The sequence below is a fragment of the Panthera leo genome, chromosome B4 (assembly GCF_018350215.1).
Source record: "Panthera leo isolate Ple1 chromosome B4, P.leo_Ple1_pat1.1, whole genome shotgun sequence".
Taxonomy (NCBI): Eukaryota; Metazoa; Chordata; class Mammalia; order Carnivora; family Felidae; genus Panthera; species Panthera leo.
Window position 1 is genome coordinate 36,453,835 of NC_056685.1, and position 16,459 is coordinate 36,470,293.

At 37.2% G+C, this 16,459-nt stretch overlaps 1 protein-coding gene across 11 annotated transcripts in view; it reads right to left on the minus strand.

The window, feature by feature from the left end:
• WNK1 (WNK lysine deficient protein kinase 1) overlaps positions 1 to 16,459 on the minus strand; it is a 160,790-nt gene that overhangs the window by 4,714 nt on the left and 139,617 nt on the right. For 10 of the 11 annotated variants that reach the window (XM_042945448.1, XM_042945449.1, XM_042945453.1 and 7 more), the window contains 7 exons: positions 15,358 to 15,441; positions 13,263 to 13,346; positions 12,553 to 12,613; positions 9,642 to 9,715; positions 7,665 to 8,320; positions 6,798 to 7,000; positions 5,177 to 5,371 (listed from right to left, as the gene is read on the minus strand). In XM_042945448.1, coding sequence (XP_042801382.1) covers positions 5,177 to 5,371; positions 6,798 to 7,000; positions 7,665 to 8,320; positions 9,642 to 9,715; positions 12,553 to 12,613; positions 13,263 to 13,346; positions 15,358 to 15,441 — 1,357 coding nt within the window. The remainder of the gene's footprint in view (positions 1 to 5,176; positions 5,372 to 6,797; positions 7,001 to 7,664; positions 8,321 to 9,641; positions 9,716 to 12,552; positions 12,614 to 13,262; positions 13,347 to 15,357; positions 15,442 to 16,459) is intronic. The other variant, XM_042945452.1, reaches the window with a different exon arrangement.

Here is a 16,459-nt window from a genome sequence, read left to right on the forward strand (position 1 = left end):
GTTTTTTTTCCCTCACCCCCCACTTTCTTACCAGAATTCACATTTGCTGCAGAATAAATAAAAGCTACTAAGGTAAGTTGTGAGCCACTAGGCCTTAAGATATCCAAATAATGCTGGGGGCTAAATAAATGCATCCATTTTCCTGCTTTCCAGGTCGAAGCAGCACCAGAGCACAGCAGCATGCCCGAAGCAACTCTGCCATTTAAAAGCCCTTTATAATCCACTGCTGGTCTCAAGTTTATACCCCACTGCCCTGGGAATGGCACACACAAGCACGTCTGTATTAGAGGAACAGCTAATTCTGAGGTGAAGCTGCAGAGTGAGGAAGGTCACATGCTTCTTACCACCAAGGCAAGACATGGATTACTGCAGTGTGTGTATTAGCTCACTTCTGAGGGCCCACTGGAGCCACAAGGGGATAGCTACTGCACATACAGCGTAAAGGGCGGAGTAAGTTCTCCTGTGGGACAGGAAACCCAAGTGGAAAAGGATAAAAGCACAGGAAACAAACAGCTTTCCTTGAAAAGCAAGAGAGACCGTGGTGGGGAAGCACAGAGTGGGAAGCACAAGCAATGAGGGTGGCAGTCGTGACAGTAATAGAATCCAGAAAGCAAGCGTATCACATGCATGAGGGCTATTTTCCTGTTTGAACAATAACTGGTGAGCTTGATGATGAGTGAGACAATCAAAATGAAAACCAGAAACAATCACAAGTGAGAAGAACTGTCACAAGCCAAATATGAGAAGCTCAGTAGAGGTGAACACTGCTTATTCACAAAGAGCTCATGCTGGGGTCACACCTCTCTAGTCTCATGCTAGTCGTCTCTGATGCTGTGAGGCTCCTTTACAACCAAATTTCATTTTTCATTTTCATCTGTCTTACACACTACTGGATTATGAAGGTGGGGTTTATACCATGAGGAGGTTGGCCGTACAGTTAACCTTATTCTGGCTTCTGAAAACAGGCTTTCCCATTAAAGAAGGAAACAAACACATCCCTCTCTGACGAGAAATTAATGCCTGGGAAAAGTTGACTACAAAAGCTAGAAGCATGGATAGTGCATTTAGTCCACTTTAGTAGGAAATGGTTTAAAAACACTTATAATACATATATTTTTGAGGATGCTGCTTGCCTTCCAGAGAGTACACTGAGTAGCCTCTAGACCTTTCTCAGTTCTGCTGCAAAGCTCTAGGAAGTAGTATATATTTTACCACCCCAAATCCATTTTTTTCTCCTGCCATAATACATTTCCCCTATGTCCCACCACCAGATCCCATGAACGATAACCTACTATGAGTCACAGCTTATTGCCCAGTACCCCAAATACAGAGTTTTCTGACTGTCTAGGTGGCTGATTGGGTAGTTGAATTGCATGCACGTTAATGAGAAGCCATCAGCCTAAGAAGCCAGACTCTACGAAGTAGTGCTTTTCTCCTCCACAATCTAGCAGACGCCTCCTGCTGTGATATGAGGATGTGGACTTTTCCATGTTTTGACCAGTGCTGATTTTCCAGTGGGAGAACAGCGGCTGGCACTATCTGCTAACTAAAGGGCTCTCCCCAAAGAGCCAGGCATCCCTGATCTCTCTCTCTCTCTATCATGGGCATCATCAATCCATAATTGTCACAAAGCCAGGATCACAGAGGGTCATCATGTGAGAGCATTGACTAGGAGGTGATTTCTTAATCTGTAAGGATAGTCACAGGTCAGCAATTAAGCATGTTAAAAAATATATCAGAACAGGGTGCAGAACTAGACAGATGGAAGTTGGGAAATGAGGGCGTTGTGAAGCTTCAGGGTTCCAAGAACTCATGGATAACAGGCTTTGCAATCAAGGACCAAAAATAACAGAAAGAAAAGATAATTACTACAGAGCTGGTTGCAAGGACAGACTTTTTTCACCATCTTCCCTGAAGCACAAAGAGAGAGCAACGTGTTAAAGACAAAGAAACATCAGTGTAAAATATTTAGAATCTCCAAACAGCACACAAAGTGCCAGCAAGAGAAAGCAGAAAGAGAGACAAGTTGGTGGGACCTGGGAGTACCCTGCTATGGGTACAGTTCTATGGGACGCAGCTTGCTAGCTGTCAGCCTTCACGTGGTTATCTGATGGCCAGTGGCACCTGGCTGACGGCTGAGCTTCCACCAGTCTTTGTATCTACAAGTAATGCTCTGCACTAAGGTTCTGGGGGAACCTGGGGGAAGAACTCCAGTCTCTCAGGTCTTACTGCTTGAATTTCAAATACCCAAGCAGTCTTTCCACTGACCCCGTCCCACTTTCTGTTTCTCCTGCTGGGTTGTTAAAAAGCACTCGATAAAATGCATTAAACAATCCTACCACAGTAGACTTAACAGTACCATTGTTACAGTTTTGAATCCTTTTAAATCGGCTAATATATTTCCAAATCCTAGACATACATACTAACCCCGTCCCCTCCAGAAAAAATTTTAAAAGTATGTGGAAAACAAGCAACTTTTGAACATAAATAAAGCGTTAAGCCAAGCCGTGCTTCCAAACCATAATCTATTTTGAGAGCACAGAATAACGCATCCCAAACTAAAAAGACCCTACACCTGGTAAATAAATGCCTGTTTTCCTTTCCCTATTTGCTTTAAATCTGCCTTTCGTAATTTGTTTACCAAGGCTTACATGATGTATACTTGTGTGCCTTCAACAGATGTAGGGCCTCTCGTTTTAGACCCGAAAGGAAGTGGTAAGATTTTATTTCTAACCACTTTCATCTGAACAATTGTGTGCTACCACCTACCTTTAAGAGTGTGGTGAGAATTTATTTAATTAATTAATCTGAAATGTATCACTCACATTGTTCTTCACAAAAAAGCCTTGGTTCTCTTTCTTCCCTCTTCGACGTTTCAGGCTGTATAGCATAGGCCTGACATGTCGCAACCTACTTTGAAACACTTGTCTCCTCCTATTAATGTCATCTCATCTTGCCAGCTGGACATATGCTTATTTAAGTGTCAAGGTGCTAACATGCTTGGTCCAGCCTAGTGTAACCAAACATCACACATGCTTTGGAAAACTACCAAACTGGATAATGTCTTCCACCTCCTTCTTTGTTCAATAGTCCTGGATAGTGATACATGAGGCCCAAGGACCTCTGAACCTCAGCAACAGTGATGTCCTTAGCACATGCATTTAAAAAGCACTTCAGTAACCACATCAGAAGTTTGAGGCCTCAGCAATGAAGATCTTTAACCAAACTCTAACAAAGGTTTTCTACTTGAGCCTTATTTTTGTTTTTAAAATTTTTATTCCAGTATACATTTATTGACTACCTACTATGTTTCAGGTAGGCACTGGCTAATTAGAAGAAAATGATGTGTGCTTCCCAAGAGCTACCAGTGTTTGTGCACATGATCTTATTTTTTTGTACAACAGCCCTACGAGAGAGGCATCATCTTCATTTCATATTTGGGGAAGATGGGCTGGGAAATTGGGTGATTTACTATTGTGCCTTGCTTTTAAGAAAGCTAAGAAATCCTAGCAATCATGTTAAAGAGACCATTTTCACTGGCAGGCCCTGGGCTCTGGTTCTTGAGAATAAATGCTTGATCAGAATAACTACACTGAAACCCTTTTTGAACTATCAACTTTAGGGAGTTAGAAGGTAAGGGTGGTGAAAGGATCCAATGAAGAGATTCTAGCATCATTTCAATGGACAGATGGCCAGGCTAAATTGAGAAGAAAAAAAAGATTTCAACCTACTCGGAAAAAGAATAAAAAAATAGGGTGTAATTTTCCCTTGCTGCCAGGATCTAAGTACATCAGTGGTCAAGATGCTTTCTGTCACTTCTAATGCCAAAGCAAGGGGTGGAAGTGAGTAGGACTATGGACTTCAGTCTTTATCCCAAATGACCCTGCAGTCTATACAGCATTACCACCTTTTCTACTCTGTCATGGATCTATAAAGAAGCAATTCTACCAGAAAGTTATTTTGAAGTTTATAGAAACCTGTTCTTATTTCTACATCTTTTATCATAATTAATATAGAGACCCAAACTTCTGAGGGTAATAGTTCAGCCAAGCCACTGAGTAGATGATATACAAAGAGACAAATGAAAATGGACTGCATGAAACATCAGATCCAAGCAGCAGAAAAACAAGGACGAGGAAGGAGTAAAGGTGTTACACACAAAGAGCCAAGCAGGGCGTACTCAGAAATCGGGTCCTCCTGCCACCAGGTTTGAATGTCACCTGCTCAGATGCACAGTTAAACTTCGCACAGCCTGTGAGAGGGGAAAAACAGGGAAGAACAGAGAGAGAAGAGACAGAACACAACTACAAGATGTTAGAAACTTGAGGCTGGAGTGGTGAAATGCGCTAAGATGGCACACAGAAGAACAAGCTTCTAGGGAAATGTCAGATAGGTAGGACAGGAAATATTAGGTCTCAATTCCCTTACTTTGCAAAATGTTGAAGCTTTTCCCAGTGTGAATAATAATGCTAGCTGGTTTGTGCTCCCGGCAAGCAAGCACATTTACCTAGTCCAATGATGATCTACCTTTACTATCTGTGATATTGTGGCAAAAGCACCTAAGCAAGTTACCTAACTCTTCTCTTATTCTTTTCCACCCAGACACCTAAGTTCTTCCAATTCTCGTTCTATCGTTACTAGCAGCGTTCTGCTACAGGAAGGTTTTAAATGATTATTAATAAATAAAACTCTATTTAGGAAGTAGATTATAGGTAACAAATCGAATTGTAGGGCTATTTATCTTAGAATGCTACTCCCATACTTACAAGTTAAAAAAGTCTACACTGGCTAGGCAAATGCATTAGCTTTCAGAAACTGCTAAAACTCCTTAATTTTGGTCCAGGAAATCTCAGTCTAGTATTAAAGCATATGTTGCAAATCCCAAATGAGTCATTAATTTGGTTAAGTCCTCATGTAAGTCACAATACAACCTTTTGCTGTAATCCTTTGAAAAAACCTATTTCATCTGATAGGAGCAATGAATTCACCTAATATAATCATTACTCAACTTCCCTTTCCAGCTCAAGATCCGAAAGTGTTTTAATACACAGGCTGTGTTCTGGTCAGCCAGTCTTCCAACTGACCTTAATAGGATGCTCATCAGGCTTTTGTTGCGGATATGGCAGTATCTCCATTTTCATGTTTTTAGAACATGTTGATTGCTTTGATTGCTTACCTTGACCTGGAGCAGAAAGGCTTGGTACTGAAATGGCACCATCACTGGTGAAGGCTGAATAGAGGTTGTCACTGGAGGGAGATGGCTTAAGGGGCTGTAACAACTGATTCTGCCCAGTCTCTGGGATGTTGCCAGGAGGGTGGAGGGTCTGCTGGGGGTGCAAAACTGAAGTGGCACTCTGACCAGACAGGTTACCTGCCAAAAGATAAAGTGGCATGAGGAAACATGTCCAGCTTTCTCAATAAACTTAACAGGCACTATTCTTATATTCTTATTCTTCAATGTGCCCCACTAAGTGACTAATAATAGGTCAAAAGCTGTAAGTGATGAAAGAACAAAAGGCCTCACTAATGGGAGGGGAGTGAGAAATGACATGAGAATCAATAGGCAATAGGGCTGGAGTAACTATTCCGAAAGACTTAGTTTAGATAACCTAGATGGTTCCCAAGTCTCAGCTGAGTAGAACACGCAGTGGATATGGGAGAATTCCATTTTACAATTCCATCATTGCTTTTAAAAACCTGTAACACTGAATTGATGCAGGATACAAATAGGTTTGGTGGGCAGTCTCTGCTTAGTTTTCCTTCTAAGTATGTGTCAGGTCAAGTACAAAAGTGGTGTCAAAAATAATGCAGATGACTACAGAGTAATACATATTTAAAATTATTTGTGGCAGGTGGCTTTTATTCCCTAGTCAACTGTCTTGAAATTGACCAATTTCTCTGTTCCCTACTAATTGGCAGACTAGCAGGCCACTCAAAAAGTATGTCAAAATTGGGATCAGGATCTAAATTAGCTGATATCCTTTATAATCACATTTCTACTAATGAATGGGTTCTGATGTACTAGAGAAATGGTTTGGGTTTCTGAAAGCTTCCAGAGAATGGAAAGCTGCTAAGAAGTTTGCAACTGCTTTCCAACACATTTATATTAGACCTGGAGAACAACTATGAGGTATAAATTTATTTCAGTCTTTCACTTTACAACCAATTATCTGTTAACATTCTCATAATTTCACCAAAGGGTAAGAATTCTATCACCATTAAAATAGACAAACTGTAGTTTATTACAAGAGATTATGAATTATTTTTTATTACAGCCACGAGCAAGTTCTTTATTTCAATATACATAAATGAAATAAAAACTTTAATCAGGAAAATTACCACCTAAGACATATCCAAACATCTAAATGAAATTTACATTCATCCCAGCTGCAATTATGGATAATCCATTCACTGAAAGGAAAAACCTACCTGAACTTTTACTAAAGTATTTTCTTCCAATTGACTATGAGTTTGGTGTAATGTGAATTATATGAGTAACCAGGCAATGCTAAGTGTTTTATCCTTAAGAACAACTGTAAGTGGCTTGGGTAATGGAGGTAGTTAGTAATATGGGTTACAATGGAATAAGCCATAGTACTCACCCTTCCATAGACTCAACAAATAGAGGTACTATAAATATAAGGAGTGGAAAAGTCAAGGAAGCAAGAATATTAGGAAAGTCAAACTCCTCTGAAATTTAACAAAAACAACAAATGGCTCAATAGGTTACATATAGAGTCAGTAGACAGAAACAAAAGATGGGACAGCCAAGGCTGACCTAGTCCATGGCTTTTTACCTGAAAGCTGGGGGCTTTTATTCCCCAAGGAACTGCTGCGACTAGATTTGCTGCCTTTGCTTTTAGTGGGTCGCCTTCTTCTCCCTGCAAGAGGGGCAGCTGGGGGAATAATGACAGCAGGGGGAACCTTGCCCAGTTTGGTATATAAAGATTCAATTTCATGCTTCTGGCGACTCTGCAGGTCTTGAATCTCTTTAAGATGTCTGTGAAAGATAACCAAACATGAATCAAAAACATGATAATCACTTTTGTTCAAATGAGATTTAACAACATATTCTTTAAACTCTATTCAAGTATTTACTTACTACTCATGAATCTTTCCCCCCTCAGTGTACTTAACGTAATTTCTTCTATTACCTTGAGATTCTAGTTTGTTACTTCATTATTGTTTGGCCTCCATTACCCAAGCCAAATTCCAATAAGCTCCTAACCAACAAGTAGTTGATGATATGTTAGGAGAAAAGATTTCCTGATTTTTGAGGCATACACAGGGGTACTGAATTTGCTACTCTGGACCAGTGTGTCAAATATGATCTATAAAACCTGCCACATAATCTACATCCATTACTAGATTCATTTGGTAGACTATTAAATTAGGTTAATAATGATAAAAAGTGCTATTAAGAAAAACAATAATATAGTAATAATACAAAGGTGCTGAAGAAGTTCTAGAAGTAGAAATGCTACGGGTCCTTATAAATACAAGACCTAATGAGAACTACATTGAGGAAACTAGCTTTTGCATAGCACCCTCTGTTTGAAAGAAATGAGATATAAGCATATTGCAGTGAAAAGAATACTAGGCACCAGGAGCTAGATCTTACTATGATTCTGCCATTATTCTTTTACAGAAGAAAATACACTTACTTTTCTCGTAGTCTTCGCAGCTCTAATTTTAAATCTTCATCTTCAATATCTGACTCATTGTCACTACTCATGTAAGAGGAGTTGAATGAATTACTAAGGCTCTGACTTAGATTCTGGATAGGGAGGCTCTTTGAGCTCAGCTGATGGGGGGAGTGTGGACTACCTGAACCATCATCCACATCCCTGCTTAGGAAGGCGGCCTCCAGGTCAGAAGATGGCCCATTCAGATGTGAAGGCTCTGACAGTTCAGGCTTTTCTTTCTTTGGTATCACAGCGGGGAGAACAGCTTGTTCCAAATCCATAAAAGGAGGAGATGCCATTGGTCCCTCTTTCTTTGCCTCAGCAATCTTGTCTTCAGTTCTTGATACAGAGAAACGACCTACTTTGTTCGTTGTAGTTGTCACCTGGAAGCGTCCTACCTTTGTAGGCTGCCCAGTTTCTGACTTTGCTCCCAAGGCAGGAGTTTTGTGGGCACTATCTGGCATATCTGATGAGATGCTACGGATCCCATTAGGCTCTGTCTTCACCAGGGTACTTTCTGGACTACTACTTGATAGTACTGAGGACTCTGAAGTGCTAGACTCAAAATGAACAGACTTTGCATCTTCTGACTTATTTTTACCCTCTTTTTGGACATCATCCATTGCAACTGAAACCTGATGGAAAGAGACAAAAGTGAGATTAAAAAACAAAATCCCCAATATTCAATTTTTAAAATGATAAAAAATTGAATTAAAATAATAAAAAAAATTCAATAAAAAAAATTGAATCACTTTATTTCCCAGTCAGTATCTCTTTACATAAGCCCCTCCACCTTCACTGTGAAAATAAATGGAATACCATTATAGAGAACAAGATCTGTACTGAGATGTACAGATTAGATACAGATTCTCAGTGGCTGGCTAAGCTTACAAAGTTAATAATTTACCTCCAGATCTCATGTTATATACAAGACTTAGATTTATGTCCTTGTGGAAATATAAATAACAGGGAATGGAATCTTGAAGGTTGCCTGTGAATATGAAAACTACAAAGATTAAAGACAATGAATGTTAAATGCCAGCTAAGCTTCAAGAATCAACATAACTAAATGGGACCAAAAGGAGGATCCAGATCCTTGTTCTAATTTGTCCATGTATTATAAACTCAGCCCAGTACAAACTCTCAGAACCTCAGTTTACAAATGAGAAAAATATCAACTGCTATCCCCAACTCCCAGTGCTACCATGAGAATAACTGGAAAGCAGTTGTGAAAGTAGTAAAAAATAAAAAAATAAATAAATCACTAGTTGGACCACCTGGGAAAAGAAAACGATGTATCACTTGATGTTGACTCAGTATTTTCATTTCAGAAATTAATCCTAAAAAATTGTCCTAAACATAGAAAATGTTTCCTGTTACATTACTTATTACGATAGAAAAATTTGAAACAACCTAATGACTAATAATAGGAGAATGGGTTAGGTGAACCAACTACTAGATTGGGGAAAAAAGCTGTAAAATCTCATTCAGAAAAGCAGGGTCAATTGTACACACATGTACATAGAAAAAGGAATGAGGAGAAACACACCCTAAAAAGTAATCCTGGGTGGAGGAGGTAGGTAGGAAGATGGGGTAGACAGTATACTGTTTCTCTACTGTACTAAGTATTCTGCATTCCTTTAATTGGCATGTATTATTATTATTTTTTAAAGTTTACATATTTATTTATTTCTAGCAATCTCTACATCCAATGTGGGGCTCACATTCATGACCCTGAGATCAAGAGTCACATGCTCTTCTGGCTGAGCCAGCCAGGTGCCCCAGAAGGTTTTTTTTTTTAAACATGTATTATTTTTAAGAGGGTAAAATGATAAAGAACTATAAAAAAGATATATCATCAAATTGGCAATTGTGTCCCAAAGGTAGGTAATAATTTTATTATATACCTATTCACCCCAAAGAGGAAATCAAGGCAAGGGAAAGTAATGGTCTTACCTGGAATCGTCCCATCTTAAAAACACCAGTTCCTGAACTAGTTCCCAGGACAGGACCTTCTGTGATTTGAGAAACTGAAACAAGTACATGGAGGAGAAAAAGAACTTAAGTTGGCATCTCTTTTTAGTTAGCTTCTTTTCCTTTTGGTCAGAAATACAGCAAAATAAAAGTACCTATGAGGTGAGAAAAATGGTCTGAGGCAAGGAAAATTTCCTTACCTTCTTTTCTCCTTGGGCTTTGTCCAAAAAGGAAAATAGTTATTATTTACTCTCCTTACTAGATACCTTTAGTCTGAAAGATACTGTTTGTGAAATACTGTCAAAGTCTGAAAATTTATCATTAGTCCTCTACTTTTCCTTGTACACATGTACAGATGATATGTTATTGTTTGGAGGAATAAAAGTTACATATAAGCAAAGCAGCTTCAAGGCTTAACTACAACATAAGAGATACTATAAAAACTAAGGTTAATGGGTAGTAAGAATTCAATTACTCATTCTTTAACTCAAAGATAAAAATAAATGAAGAGAATTATGAGATTTTACTTAGGATATCAAAGACGCATTTTTAAAATGAAAATCATCTATGACAACTTGGTTTATACAACACTTAGGCAAAAATCTTAGAACAGGAAGTACAAGGTGTCAGAATCACTGATAAATAGTTTTGAACAACTTTCAAGCCACCTAGGTCATCCTTTCTAAGGACAACCACTTGAGGTTTTTTTTCCTAGAGATAATATAGACATATACAAGCATTTTCTTTATTTTATACAACTAGTAAGCTCAATTTTATACAACACTGATTTTGATATTTTTACAATGTATCTTAGCATTCCATATTGATTTCTCATTCTTTTTAATGGCTGCAGTGTTTTATGTCTGTCTGTATGTATGCTATATGTATACAAAGTACCATATTTTAAACAGGCTTCTGTGGATGGACATTTAAGTTTTTCAGAACTTCTTGCTATTATAAGTGTTCTACCAAGTATTTTCTTATGAATCTGTGGAATACCTAAGAATGGATGTGCTGAATCATACCCATTTAAAACTTGGAGACACATTACTAAATTGATCTCTAAAGAGGTTGTGTTAAGTCACTGGTGGCTATTAAACTTCTAAGTTTACCAATGAGAGGTTTAGAAATGCTATCACTTACTAGTCTTTTCTGTGATATGAATACCCACCACTGCCCAGTTTTTCATTTATCTTTGGACATCATGGCTTTTTTTTCCATGCAGAAAGTTTTGAATCTATTATTGCTTCTGTATCAGGGATCAGCAAACTATGATCATGGACCAAATTCAGCCCACAGCTTCTTTCTGTAAATAAATTTTATTAGACTACAGAGCCAAACTCATTCATTTACGTATGGCCTATGCTGTTTTTGGGTTATAATAGGACATTCGAGTAATTGTGACAGAGACTATATGACCAGCAAAGCCTGAAATATACAACTTTCTGGCCTTTTACAGAAAGTTTGTTGATCCTACTTCAGACAGTTAAAAAAAAAAAAAAGAAAAGAAAAAGATTTCTTGTATGTTTTTTTACAGCACTATTTTACATTATCATTTTTCATCTTTGACCTATTTGGAATTTATGTTGGTCAAGGCTGGCATCTAAGCTTTCTTCCAGATGGTTGTTCAGTTGTCACAAAGCATTTATTGAAATATCCTAGCGTTTTCTCACTGATTTAAAAGCCCACCTTTTTCATATTTCTTCTTTATAGTTTGTCCATTTCTAAACTTCTCTAGTCTGTTCCAATGATTTTTTTTTTAATGTTTATTTATTTTTTGGTGGGTGGGGAGGGGATGCACATGAGCGGGGGAAGGACAGAGACAGAGAGAGACAAGAGGATCCAAAATGGGCTTTTCAATGAAAGCAGAGAGCCTGATGCGGAGCTTGAACTCATGAACTGTGAGATCATGACCTGAGCCGAAATCAGACACTAACCAACTAAGCCACCCAGGTGCCCCTCCATTGATTTTCAAGTCACTTCTTTTAAAATGAGAGTGAATTCAGAATATAATTGCCTTGAAGATAATTTAGAGAGGTTTTAAGTGAAATTCAGAATTTAAGGAAGAAAGAAAGATCTGAGTATTCAGGTAATCTTATTAATAGTTATACAGGGAAACATATGTAGGTGGTAGTGAGGAGAATGGATAAACTACAAAAGGAACAATATTAAGTGTTACACAAAAGCACACTGAATAAATACAGCTCATGTTTAATTATTTTCCCTTTTGAATATAAATGGTTCTAAGAGAAAAGGTGACAGAAAATAGAAGCTTTAAATTTCCTACTTTGTGGGGGGACTGGTGATGCAGTGAAAAGAGATTTACAACAAAATTCAGAAAAGAAGTAGCTGATATGAACTCATGACCAAGAGCATGCTCATAAAAGTTCTCATGGCAATTTTAAGTTGTTACAAAATCTGGAAATATGCTTTGCCAAGAGACTGTGTACAAACACGCCAATTCTAAAGACTCCAGAAATGGAAAAAAATAATGTTTAAACTGATTACAATATATATTTGTATTTCTAGCATCCATGCTAGTCAAGCTTATCTCTACCTCTATCTATCTAGTGTCACAAAAGCCAAGAGATTAAGGTAAATTAACTTTTATAAATAGGCCTGAATTTCCTTCTCTCTCTTAGCAAGGGTCTATCCTAGCTAATAACAAAGGGTCTTATTCCGAGAAACTATCATTACCTTTTGCATGCTAATATTACATGTTCCAAATATTAGTATTAAAGTTCCTAAGTTATGAAATACGTAAAATTGTTCTTTAAAACTGTTCCAAATACACCTACATTCTTAAGAATGTCTTTGAGATAGTAAATTCTATAATCAATTATAAAGAGGACTGGAAATGGTATAACATAAGAGGAAGAAGGATGCTTCTCACCATCCTTCTGAGGCGGTGTTCCTGCTTCTGTAACTGCTGCTGGAGCCACCACGGACACAGGCTGCAAAACACATACACACAGATACCACAAAATCTTTAGCTTCAGTCACTCTTAAACTGTTGCCATGCTGCCTTTCCTCTGGTTTTTATAAAGGGCAACAGAAATATAGTATATGTGAAGAAACACTTGTGTCCAACAGAGTTTTTTTTTTTTTAAGCCTAAAAGTAAGTCTGATGTAAAAAAAAAAAACAAAAACAAAAAAATTTTAAGAAAAAATTGAGTTGCTTCTATATTGTTGTTTGTTTTTATCCTGGGATACTTAAGAGTATAACTTGGATAATAATAGAAAAAAATAGTTTTAATCAGAACATTATTGTATCACAAGCTTAAAAGGAAGAAGTTAACTTTTAAAGCACAGCTTCCTCCAAAGCATAAATACAAAACCCATAGAATTCATCTATGGTATAATTCTAACCAGAGGCAAGACAAGAAAAGTACCTTTCAAATCAATAAAATATTTTCCACAGTTATACCACTGGGTCAGTGTTAATCTTAATCTGCTTTATTTCTGTTTGCTGGAATAAGCAAAGACTCTGAATTAATGCTTTTAACTCTGTAGGTGTTAAAGGTATTAATAGGTTAGAGTATGTTTTAGGAATGTGATATATTAGGATTATGGAAAGATTCTGGCAAAATTTTCAAAACTTACCCCAACTGTAGATGTCACCACAACAGTCTCTGGACTAAGTGTTCTTCTCAATTGAGCATCAAGATCTTCCAGAGGTTGCTGGGACTGAATGAAACAACTACAATAAGTAGAGGTCTTTGGCATATTCAGAAGCACTACATATAGCTCATCTAAATAAGGAATACTCTTTGATGCTTTAGATTGACACAACGTAACATCTGTCTAGTCACTGAATATAAAACTCAATATATTAAATATTAACTTATATTGCTTGAATGATATTTTATGTCAATTTCCCAAGCCTTAGAGAAATTCAGTCATATTTATGTTTTTACAGTTTTGAAGTCTATGTTTGATGTTCCTTAAAGTGATACAAAAGTTTCTACCTGTCCTCTCTTTAAAAATATATTCTGGGGGTGCCTGGGGGACTCAGTTGGTTAAGTATCTGACTCTTGATTACAGCTAAGGTCATGATCTGATGGGTCATGAGACTGAGCCCCACATTATGCTCTGCACTGATAGCACAGAACCTGCTTGGGATTCTGTCTCTTCCTTTCTCTCTCTGCCTCTCACCCTGCTAGTAAATAAACTTAAAATATATATATTCTGAAAAATGTATCAAGATATTTTGGTAGATTAATTTTTTCTTTTTCAGTTTGGTACATCTTTCTGAGAACTTGTCCTTATGAATAAAAGATGGCATTAATGTATTTGATCACTATCAAGGATACTATTCTTTTCTTTAGGTCTTAATCTATACTTCTTATACCCTATAAATGGCAGCAAAAAGGAACTGGAGGTCTGGGCATTCCAACCTGTTAACCAGGTCTTACCACCATTCATCACAAGGCCAGTAACTTTTTACTTTTGATACAGGCCATAATCCCACATCTATTTTGGCTTCTATCACTTATTCTTCTACAGCCTTCATTTATCCTTCTCCCTCTCTATATAGGCATTATCCACTAAACCTCACCTCCTCACATCTTATTTGCTGTTTCTCATCACATTTGAGCCTGAATACGTGTCTGAATACATGTTTTTAATGAGAAAACAGGTGTAAAACCCCTAACTTACAGACTTTCACAATGTATTTTTTCCAAAATGTGGTGACTGATGGAGTGAGTTCTCTTTGGAGTTATTACTCTATCATGGCAAGTTCTTTATATTCTACTGTACAGCTGTAGAAGTGATAAATCCAGACTTCTTGTGTTAGCAATTTATGTTTTTCTTCTATATAATTCTAAAATAAATTCCTGTTTTAGTTTCAATGTTTACTACTTTGCTCACGGCAGAAGCTTTTTCATGGTTATAATGGCTTCATAATAACTACTTTCCTTACGGGACTTCAACTAAATAAATGTGTGGGGTGGTGGGGTAGGGTAGAAAAGGGAAATGATAATTTAAATATTGCAGGCAATTCTGATCACCATTGGGTAGACCCAATGAGCAGATCTGAGTGTGAAACAGGAATCTCACATTCATGTCACTGCTCTCAGTTCCTGTATGAGTAATCTCATGCTAACTAAACTGTGTAGGTTTTGTATTGAAAGATAAAAGACATATTTTTCATGAAACATGACCCTTATATCCATCTATATTTAAGCCAATTACTTTATTTGTTGGTCACTGAAAGAAATGTCAAACATTAGAGAAAAAACTGGTTGACTGAACTCACAGAAAAGGGGCATTATCAGTTATCTTTTCCTAAGGAACTTTCAAAGTTAATTCTGATTACTTGTAATTTTTTACTTCCACAATGGTCTAGAGCCTAATCTCATTCATCAGATGCAATTTCACTATTCTAGAAAACTGTGAATGATAGGAGTTATATTTGTCTGGTAAAATGTAAACCCTGCTATTTTCTTTCTTCATAAAATATGAAAAAATATTAATGTCAAATGTGTTCTAGATGACTTGAACAAAAGAACCACGAAGCTTCTTACTTTAAATAAGGCCTGGATCATTAGCTATATACACTGTTTTAAGAGAAAGTTGTTACTAAGTCAAAACTAAAGAGGAGCCAGAAGCCAAGATCATGCAATGGAGAATTTAAATAAGCTTTGTGAAGGAAAAAGTAGGAGCACAAAAAGAAATCTGCCAAGTCTTGGGGCACCTGAGTTAGTGAAGGTCCTGGAAAAGGTGGCAGCTGCTCGCTGGGTGGAGTACCAGCTGGAAGTTCAGTACCCACTGGCAGCACCTACAGACAATGAAGGGAAATTCAAGTCCATGAGAAAGACTATATACTGGCCAGTAAATCAACTAATTCAAATGCAGAAATATAAGAATAAAATATATCTATAGTTAAGGCATGATTGTCATCTGGCTTATATTCTGGTATCTATCTTAAATAAAGGACATTATAACCATGATACTATTATGGGGTTACTACTACATACCAATAAAATGAATAGTAAAATTTAGTGGAAGGTTATTCCCTAGGGAAAACAGAATCAAAGGCTGTATGGACATGAGAGGCACAGTTATTCTTGAGCCACTGTTTTGGTACAGTATCATCAGGCTTTTCCTAAAACAAAGACTTTTCTGAGAAAACAATTCAGAAATAACCAAGGGGCAGGTCTGATAACAAAAGTCATCAGAAATCTAACACTATTAAGCAATTTGTACACAGCCTCTATTACTGGCCGACTATAAGAAGAATTTTACAATCAATGGCAATGCAGAAAGATAAGTGAAGCACAGAATATAGTAGAAAAAACACAGCCTTGTTATTTGGAGAAGATCAGAGAGATTAAAGATAGAAGGAGAGGAAATCCACCATAGCGGAATTGGAAAACACATTTTAGTTAACTTATTCCTAGGATTAGATTCTTTTTCCCTGTATATGAAATTCATCACCAACTTCCAGTTTTTGTACACCCCAAATTGTACAACTGTGGAACTGAAGCAAAGCAGAAAATCTGCTTCATTCTCATTGAAACAAAGATCACTGTAAACTGCTATTACTATGTATAATTGCTAGCAGAAGCATTTAGCTTCCTTTTGGGATACAGATTTCTTTAGCTGGTGCCAATGAGGAAGGAACGTCTGTATTTTACCTGATTATTATATAGCCTTAGAAAATCATGTAATATAATTAACCCCCAAATCTTGCCATATTCCAAAAAAAGGAGGTCTCTTGTGTTCAATGTATATATATCCTAAAATAATTTTCAATTTATTTAATAAACACTTAATGTCTACTATAGGCCAGGCCA